The sequence below is a fragment of the Scomber scombrus genome, chromosome 2 (genome assembly GCF_963691925.1).
Source record: "Scomber scombrus chromosome 2, fScoSco1.1, whole genome shotgun sequence".
Lineage (NCBI taxonomy): Eukaryota > Metazoa > Chordata > Actinopteri > Scombriformes > Scombridae > Scomber > Scomber scombrus.
Window position 1 is genome coordinate 27,943,608 of NC_084971.1, and position 10,215 is coordinate 27,953,822.

The 10,215-nt window shown below is 42.7% G+C and overlaps 1 protein-coding gene across 1 annotated transcript; it reads left to right on the forward strand.

The window, feature by feature from the left end:
- The first annotated feature begins 759 nt into the window (after positions 1 to 759).
- Positions 760 to 9,699, forward strand: palb2 (partner and localizer of BRCA2). Its single transcript, XM_062426305.1, has 13 exons — positions 760 to 869; positions 955 to 1,057; positions 1,148 to 1,207; positions 1,295 to 1,481; positions 2,724 to 4,202; positions 4,715 to 6,135; positions 6,260 to 6,412; positions 6,613 to 6,695; positions 6,914 to 7,063; positions 7,151 to 7,267; positions 8,152 to 8,239; positions 8,792 to 9,003; positions 9,091 to 9,699. Exons 2-13 carry the CDS (start codon positions 992 to 994, stop codon positions 9,299 to 9,301), a joined length of 4,227 nt encoding a protein of 1,408 aa, XP_062282289.1. The 5' UTR covers positions 760 to 869; positions 955 to 991; the 3' UTR covers positions 9,302 to 9,699.
- Positions 9,700 to 10,215: the final 516 nt, after the last annotated feature.

Genomic DNA, 10,215 nt, shown 5'->3' on the forward strand with positions numbered 1-10,215 from the left:
AATAATGACTCACTAATTTAAAATAATGGGATATCTCAAAACAATGACTTAGTAACTCAAAATAATGAAAAACTACCTCAAAATAATGAGAATAATGACTTAGTAACTCAAAATAATGAAAAACTACCTCAAAATAATTACTTATCTCAAAATAATGGCTTAGTTACTCATAATAATGACATAATCTCAAAATGAGCATCATGCTGTCTTGAAGAAAACTTAAAACTAGTTATTGTTGACCATGAATCACAGATGTATTATATGAGCTCTTCTAATGCATCTATGCTATGAAAACATTGGGAACGTTTTTTGTTTTTTGTTACTATAAAATAATGAATCAAAGTGAGATTTAGGGTCATCTTCTCATAGACTTCAATACAAACTGACTTCTTTCTGCAACCAGAGGAGTCTCCCCCTGCTGGCCATTAGAGATAATGCATGTTTAAGGCATTTCTGCATTGGGTTAAGTTTTCAGACCATGAGCTACCAGCATGAATCGTATCTACATCTAACTATGGCATGGATATATTACATTTTAAAGTTATTAAAGTACATTTATTGTTATACGCCTGAGTACATCAGACTGATCGAGTCATCTGAGCTCTACTACCGGAGTCTGTTTTTGGAGAGTCGCGGGAAATGTTTTAACTAAATCGATCTCCGTCTCATCGAGCATCAACATGAACTTTACATGGACACAATAACAGAGTCACTGTAAGTCTGTAAGCCACTGACATGAACTATATTAAACCACAACATATCATTTTAAACCGGTTAGATACATTTTGACCGTGTGGACTCTCATCGCTAATGTTTGAACTGACCGATAAGTTGGAGTTGTAGCTTTTTGTTTAATGTTATCTTACACGGTGAGTTAAAATACACGTAGATTACACCTTGTTTTGTACCTCAAAAACCTACCCTAATGTCGCTGTGCTTTATATGTTATTGTAGTCGTGTGTGTGTTTGGTGTCAGGGTTGAGTGAGCAGGATGGAGGACACTGTGCACTGTGAGGATCAGCTGAAGACTACTCTGCACTGTGATGACAAGGAGAAGGTAATGCACACTTGTCTGCATTAATATTTATCTAGCTCTACTATCACCTCAGACTGCTGCTGACCTGTTAACATTTCCCCCCCTACTCAGCTTCGTCGGAAGTTGGCTCTGTTACAAAGGGAATATCTGAGGACAGCCCAGAAACTACAGGTAACACAGTCATAATACTTCATGTTGCTTCTTATAGCCCAGTGCAGAAACTGTCTCATACACACACATATGTTGATCTGCTCACAGCGTGCTGAGCGTTTGGATACAGTGCGGAAACATGTCAGGAGTAGGATCCCACAACAGAAAAACCAGGACCAGAGAGACCCACAGGTGACATCTAACCCCTGTCCCAACCCGTCAACATCTTCACTGACACTGGACGCTCATAATGGGGCAGCTCCAGGTGAACATCAGGACGAGGAAAACACTGGAGGTGAGTCTATCTTAATCAGTAGTTAACCTGTTAAATGTCAATGTCCCAACACGTCAACATCTTCAAAGACATTAGAGAGTCTCAGTGGGGCAGCTCCATGTGTACCTCAGTGCCAAAAACACACCGTAGGTCAGTCTATCTTAATTTTAAAGCACAGGTAGTGTTATACAGAATACACAGTGCATATCTGCAGTTATAATTAGGATTCAGTTGAAATGTATGCTGTAAAACATGTATATGTGAAGTGTAGATGTAGATCTACAGTATTTAGGTACTGACCAATGAAAAAGTAGAGCTGGATAATAGCAGCGAAGCTGAAAGGGAAGAAAGACAAAAAGGTGTATGAATATTTACTTCAGTGTAATCTTTTTGTTGTTCGGGGGAAAAAAAACATTTGTTATTAAATATAAATCTGGACAATACTATAGTTAATTATAAGGTATAGTTAGTTATAAAGGGTTATTTATTGTGTCACACACATACAGTTGCCCACATGAACTCATAAGACACCAAAACATTTGTAATGATGAACCAATACTTGGGCGGGTATCTAACTTCTTATGTATAACATTATGTAGAAAAGTCTTTTCCAATTGACAACCCTTCTATCACAAAATCTCAGGCCTTAAATCATTATATAATTAACAATAAAACGAAATGGACTATTTTCTCTTCAGTGAGACGACCAAACCTGCCCGTTTCTTTAGCTGATGTTAATTTACCTGAATGTTTGTGTGACTATGCACTCAAAGATTTTTGATTTTTAGTTTAGATTTTATGCTTCATGTAAGGCTATAATATAAGTATATAAGTATAATTGTTTTTTTCATGGGACAACATGTTTGTAAATTACCAAACAGTAACAGACCACCTTTTCCTTTATGTCAGGAACAGTTTAAGCTGATCAAATATTACACAGTAACCTGTTATTTAAAAAACAATATATATATATATATATATATATATATATATATATATATATATATATATATATATATACATCAATCAGACACACAAAATAAAGACTCCACCTTTTGTATGTACCTGTATGTGTACATATGATTATATTGATGCGTTTTCCCTATTTGTTGTGTAAATGTATTGCATTAAATCTTTCACAAATGGTCTCAAAATAACAAGTCTTATATACAGTATTGTAATATGGTTGAGGTCACATTGTCATTACTTTTAGAAGCAGTTAATGTTTTGCCAGTAATAACAGTACACATTATGTTTGACCAGGCCCAGCAAACTCTGATAACTCCAGGAGGAGCCAGGTGATCGGGTTCCTGCCTCCCACTGATGTCTCTTGCCCAGCGACCCCAGACTCTGCTCATGAAGGAGCAAGATGTCACAGACAAAATCCTGCTCTGCGCCTCAGGTCCAGAAGCAGCCGCCTGCGCTGGGAAAGGAGGAGTGTCGAGGCTGGCAGGAGCACGGACAACAGTGAGGAAAGACAGGAGCAGGGTGAGCCAATGGAGAGTGGAACAGAGAAAGACGAGGAGACGGTGAAGTCAGAGGGAACAGAGGTTGTGAATGAAAGTGAAGAGCTATTTTCTGCCGCTGATTCTGAGTCTCCCTCTCTGCTGCTGTCACACTGGAACACACAAGGACATGATGACACGGGAGAGATGCCAGAAGGAGAGGAGAAAAGGGAAAAAGAGACTGAGGTGATAGATGAAGAGAACAAAAACTCTTCTTTGCTGTCCATGTGCAGCAGCCCTGCTGTACACGCTGAAGGAGGGAGACAAGATTTCACACAAAATCAACAAAAAAGGGAGACAAAAAGAGGAGAAGAGGATAGTAGAGGACAGAGAGATGACAGGCTGTGTGAAGAGAATAGTAATAAGAATACAGAACAACATGCAGGAGAGAAAACGGACAGTGAACAAACTCATGAGGGGGAGATAAAGGAAGAAAAAAGTGGGATGGGAGGAGATGAGAAGGGTGCAGGCCTCATGGACTCTTGTACGATAGTGGAGGGACTACTTTTCCCAGTGGAGTACTATGTCAGAACCACAAGACGTATGACATCTTTACAGAGCCCGCCTGACATGCAAGCCATCCAGCTCTCCCAGTTTATCATGGGGCGATGTCGCCGGGGTCGGGGACGGGGACGGGGCCGTGGCAGAGGATCACACAGACACACACACAACGATGAACATTCAGATCAACACACAGATTCATCATCTCTCACACCTGCAGGTCCTCATACGCAGCCACAGGCTAGTGACACGCCTGCTGAGCTCAATCAGAGCTCCAGTGAGATTTCAGATCAAATCTCGTTAAGTGAGACCAACATGAATGCCCTTTCATCCCCGACTGTCTGCACGGCTCGTCCAGGTAGAGGCAGGAGGAGGAAGAGGGGCAGGGGTAGGGGCAGAGGGAGACCTCAGACCCCACGATGCTCACTTAGTTTAGACACCAATCATCTCAGCCTTGAACAAACCTTAGATGATCCTCAGCCCACCAGCACCCCGCTCTCCTCCTCCGATCTCTCTCTCCATGGAGCTGATAGACCAAAACCCTGCCTCACCCCAGTAGTAACCGTTCCATTGCCAGCCATCGCCCAGCCTGCATCCACCCCCAACACAGCTACACAGCCCTCCTCTGAAGTTAATGGAGCTCCGTCCAGCGCTGCCTCTGGACAGCAGGGGCAGGTCTATTCCATATTTCTAAAGAGCAGTAACAGGACTAACAGATCCACACAAAGGAACACAAGTAAGACTTGTATGGAGAATGTGTTTGTGTGTCAATCAATTACAGAGACGATAAAATGAAGAGATTGTCTTGCTTTTTTTCATTATAAGTTAATCTGTTAAGTTTAGTCTATAAGATGTCAGAAAATGGAAAGTGAAAAATGTTGGTCATTGTTGCCGAAAGCTAAGATGACGTCCTCAAGTGTCTTTTGTCCTGACAAACAGTCCACAACCGAAAGATATTCAGAGACCAAAGAACGATAAATAAATGATGAAACAAAGAATGAATTATTCAAGCAGCTCTAAGCATTTTCTCAAGCAATCTCTTTTGTTTGTTTTAAATTCTACAAATAATGGACAAATTCATTACTTGTTTTAGTCTCTTCAGTGAAACGGTTCATAATAATTAAAAACTAAATCCAACCTCATCTTATAGATTTGGCCACATCTGATAATATACACTGAATGAAAAACACAGTAAACGGCATGTTGATGTTTTTTAATCATGTTACTTTTTTTACATGTGTCCCGCAGGTGCAGACAGTTGGCAGTCTTATCTTTTACCCTCCTCTCCACCCACCCAAACCTCTCTGCTTCCTCTCCCCTCTTTATTCTCCGTCCCGCTGATCAACAATCAGCCAAACTTCGACATGCATCAAGATTTCCATCTCCCCGACGACCAGTTTGCTTCCCTGAAACTTCACAAACTCCGCCAAGTCGCTGTGGAATCAGGAGTTGAACATTTCTCATCGCCGTCTTACAACACACGTGGCAGCAACCAGCGCTTCGACTCCCAATGCAGCAGCGATCCGGTGGCGCCTCTACTGCTCCCGCTCAGCCTCACACCCACAGTTGAAAAATCAACCCATCCCAATAAAGAGAAACAGGAAAAAAAGATGAAAGATAACAATCTCACAGATAAACTGACAAGCCCATCCTTAGCTGAAGAGTTGTTTGGTACGACAGACGCCCCTGGAGAGCAGCAGACTGACAACCTCAATACAGAGTGCCAGAGTGACACAAACTTACCAGAATCTGCTGTTAACTGTGTAGATAAACATACAGAGAAAGACTCTGTGACTCTCAATTGTCAGATTAGCATCTCCAATAGCAACACACACACCCCTGTGGATCCCCCTGTCAAATCTGAGATCTCTGTGAAGTTTAAAGATAAACCTGCAGGCAAAGAGAGCGATACACTTCAAATTAGACATCCTGCACCAGAAGAACAAAGGCATTGTTCCGTTGTGGTCCATCGTTTGGAGGATGAGAGGCCTACAAACCACCTAAAAGAAGATAAAGCTTTCATCAACAGTCTTTCTTTCTCTGATCGCCCTCCTCAGGAATCCCCCGAGGGCGCTCCAAACAACTGCACCGCTGCTCAGACATGTAGCGACACTGAAGCTCCAGAAGAGTCTCCTGTGAAGCTGCTGAAACCTTGTGTCAAAGATTTAAAGGAACCCTCTGAACCCACAACAAATCTGATAACAGACAGATTAGAGGAAAATAAAAATCAGGAGAAGCCTTCACCGCACCACAGTGTCGACTCTCAGCTCCTACTGAGCCCCCCTCTGGCCTCAGCACCCTGCCCCTTCGTAACCCCACACATGCCCCTATCTGCTCTCCTCTCCAGCCCCACACTACCATCCCTAGGACTCACCCCACGCCGTCTTTCTGCTTCCCTCCCCCTCACCTCCTCTCCATCTGCCCCTTCTCTCACATTGCCTCCTCCTCACAGCCCGTCCACCCAGGCCCTCTCCCCTCCAGCTCTCTCTCCCTGTGCGTCCCTCCCTCCCGTCTCCTCCTCTGCTCAGATTCACAACTTACCTGAGATTCCAGCTGTGGATGAACCGTTACAGAATGGCAGCGACATCCAGGTGCGGGGCAGAGGCGGGCAGGTGGGGGCAAAAACAAAGGAGACTGCTGATGAAGACATGAGGAGACACACATTAGAGGTAAAAGATATATGAAGTTTCACACTTTGTACAATAATTTAGGTTTATCTCCAGTGTCTACAGATTGTTTTTGAGTGAATTACTATGTGTGTGTGTGTGTGTGTGTGTGTGTTTGTGTGTTCAGGCTCCAGCAGGAGGATGCCTGGTGGACGCCTGCTGCCTGCTCGGATCTTCAGGCAGTTTGTGTGTAGCTGCAGCAGGAAAGTGGGCGGTGTGTTTGTGGAGTCAGACTTCAGCATCTGATTGGAGCCTAACACACACATGGACCTTCAATGAGGTGAGCGTTTTGTGTGTGTGTGTGTGTGTGTGTGTGTGTGTGTGTGTGTGTGTGTGTGTGTGTGTGTGTGTGTGTGTGTGTGTGTGTGTGTGTGTGTCCACATGTGTGAGTCAGTGAGAAATCCACCTACCAAACTTTCTGACTTTTCAGTTTGACCTGAATTAAAATAACAGGTGTGTATTTTTGATTTTTGCTCACAGCCAGTGATCAACATCTTTCCTGTCCCGGATGCTGCTGGGCTGATGTGTGTGACTTTGGGTCAGTTGGAGATCAGAGAAATGAGGTGAATACAGCACTGTCAATCCGTGAACTCTGTGATATTTAAACATCTGTGCTATATTTCTAGACAAGAATCAAGCCTGGAGATTGACCACAGATATTTTTCAATGAACATGTCAAAGTTAATTTTAGTCCAGAACCAAGACGAGTTGTGCCAGCTATTGAAGTTTGCGAAGCTTCAGTGTTTTTAGAAGTTCGACACAACTGTGTTAATGTCTGCAGGATGCTGTCGTGCTCCAGCCTCTCACATGTGCTGCTGTGTGAAGGCGCCATCCAGGCTGTCGAATGTGTGCCCAGATCGAGAGTGGTCAGCTCCTCGTACTCAGCGGCTGGTTCCACACTGCAGGTGTTCACACTGTCAGACAGCGACAGGTAACTCCGCAGCATCTGTGTTTGTGTGTTTATTCTTTCTCAGTGCATTCATATCTTGGTGTCATCTCTCTTTTTTCTCTCCGACAGCACACACAGCTGTCAGCCTCTCGTGTCTCCTGGTGTTTGTGTCGGGGCCATCGCTCCAGTGGATGGACTTCCAGATGCTCTGATCGGCACTGACGAGGGCGGATGCCTCTTTGTTTGGTGAGTGAGATTGGAGCAGTGAGAGAGAGTTTCTGTTTAATCGCTGATGGTCACCTCAAAGCAAACAGACCGTGGTACAAATGTTGACTCTGGTCCTTCCTGTTTGGAGTTTTCCTCTCGTTGCTATGTTTATGCAGCATATTCTCATGTAAGAAACACTCGTATGCACAGATTGGGGAAACAAAAACAGACTAGTGCCCACAGATTTACTTACTTTTATTCAAACTTTCATCTATACAACAAAGGTACTTTTGCCTTTATTTGATAGTGTAGATACAGACAAAACTCATGAGGAGAAAGAGAGAGGAGATACATGTAACAAAGGTCTCCAGGTAATGTGTCTGTAGTGCTTGTTGGATGGTCTACAGCAAAAAGCTTCATATTGTTTTATACTGACAATGTGAATGAATGACAATCCCATACTGTAAATTATAGAAGTTTATGATCCTTTAAAGATTTATTTGTCTTCACCAATACTGAGGACAAGGAAGAATTATAAAGAGGATTCCCACCTGTTGTGGATAGGCAGGTGAGGTGAGGTGAAAACTGTTGGGATGATGTTTTCTTGTCCTCAGCAAGGTGAAATCTCTGTAACCCAGCGTATAAATAAGTGGATTTAGTGAGAAGCCAATTACTCAATTAACTAATCTTCCTTGTGTCCTTTGTTCTTTCTGTGAAGGAGCACTAATGAAAGATTATTAATATATGAATATATTTCGCACTGTAAGCCACAAGGGGGCACTAGTCTGACATTTTAGGCCTTGAATCATTATCAGGAAAGTTTTGCAGGATTTGTTCATTTCTCTAGTCAAGATTTTTTAATCTTGTGCATCTTTCAGTAAGACTGATGTGTAACAAGTTTATTTTCTGTTATTGTGTTACAGGAATTTAAAGACCGGACAGCTGCTGCGGAAAATCGTCCTCGGAGATGGTTTATCACACACAGCCTGTCTCAGAGGATTTTCCTCATGTGTAAGTCCAGTGTAAGGTTACTCAGGGTTCCCATCCCCCAAAATCTGGAAAATGATTGGCCAATTTTCCAGTCATGGAAAATACATGGAAAAGAGAAAAAGTAAAATGTCCTGGAAAAGCTTGAGTTGTCCTGGAAAATGATTCTCCTCCCTCTGCTTCTGTCTGCCTTTTGAGTGAGAGCAACTTTTTGACGCTCTACATGCTTACAACTTTGTCATAATTTCTAAGCATGTAAAATAAGTTATAGCCATAGACTGCACATCTTTTAAATCAGACTTCTGGGGGCGGAAGAGGAACAAACATAGATGCAATCTGGGTAAATGTACAAAATGCAAGGTACAACTGTAGAAAATGATACCTCTCCAAAGCATGGAGGGGGGGGGGGGGGTACTGCTACATATTGTAGCAGCTGAAAATGTCCTGGAAAATGATTTCAAGAAAAGATGGAAACCCTGTTACTGCCTGCTGTCAGGATGATGTATCTGCCTTTGTAAGCGTCTCACTCATGAGAGGATCTTAATTTAGGCTTTTTGTTTACACACTCTTGCACAGGGAGTGTTACTAGTCCTGCTGCAGCATCAGTTTCTCAGATCGCTGGAGGAAGAGGAAAAAGAAACCAAAGCAGAAGAGCAAATGCTTCTGAAGGAGGAGAAGGAAGAAGAGCAGAGTAACACTGCACTGTTCTCCTTGGTTGCTGTTAACCCTATGAGTGGAAAATCCGTCCCTGCTACTCGGCTGTATCCGCCCAAAGCCTGGTCCGGCAGGTGAGATGATGACTGATGATAGACGAAGTGTGTGTTTCTGTACATTAATGTAACTAAGAGTCCCATCTGCCTCTTTTCTCTCTGCAGCTTGTGCGAGGCTGACGTTAACAGCTCGAGCGTGGTCGGCCTGAGTCAGAACGGCTGTGTGTGTGTGTGGGAGCTCGGCCGCCGAGGGGAATCGAGGATGGTGTGGGCTCCAGAGAGCGAAGGCTGGCAGCTGGCTCGATGGGGATGCAGGGACACGTTGTTGACTGGCCATCACAACGGAGACATTACGCTGCATTTTTCTCTCAAGTGACTTTTATCACATAAAAAAGGGCCTTCTGTCACTGTTTTGTTTACAGGTAGAGTTAAACATAGCTTCAGTTAAAAAACACATGAAGTCAAAGATCTTACACAATTTTATGTTAAATTTCTGGCTTCATTTAGTTGGCAGTTTTCTACCCTACAGCAAAGTTATGGGAATGAATCTTCTGTAAACTGAACATATGCTATAAGTCAGTCCGACCTTTAGAGACGATGTGACTCATGTTTTTAGAGCTCCAGTGTAACAAACTGGATGTTTACTGTAATGTTGGGTTTCCACTTATTTTTAGACTACTGTATCCCCTGACTGAAAACCACGTGTATTTTATAACCACTGCTGCTGCTGTTCTTTACTGTGCTTACTTGAAAACATTTTGTTATATATTTAAAGAGAAAAAAAAGTCGGTGTTTGTTTTTTATAATTTACATTAAACATTTGTGAATTCCGTTTTTTATGTCTGATATATTTTTTACAAATGTTTCCCCTAAAAACAAAAGCTGTGTGTGTGTGTGTGTGTGTGTGTGTGTGTGTGTGTGTGTGTGTGTGTGTGTGTGTGTGTGTGTGTGTGTGTGTGTGTGTGTGTGTGTGTGTAGGTTTGGTATGTGGCTTATCTCCCACTATGACCACGGACACACCGTAGGTCTTTAAAAGCCTGGTGTGCGAGTAGTTAAGTGTAATTATCGCTTCACGGCACACTTTGATCAAAGAAAACTATTTATCCTGCAGGCGTTTCCTCAAGCAAGGAAACAAACACCTTTCTCACAGCTGTTTTGCTGTTTTAAAACTAAACCAGAACCAGCTGAATACTGTGAACATTAATGTTTCTTAAAACTCCACACAGTCGGCATGAAACGTGATAACCTTTCATTTAACTACATCTTAAGGCCTGTCAGTATATCAATATC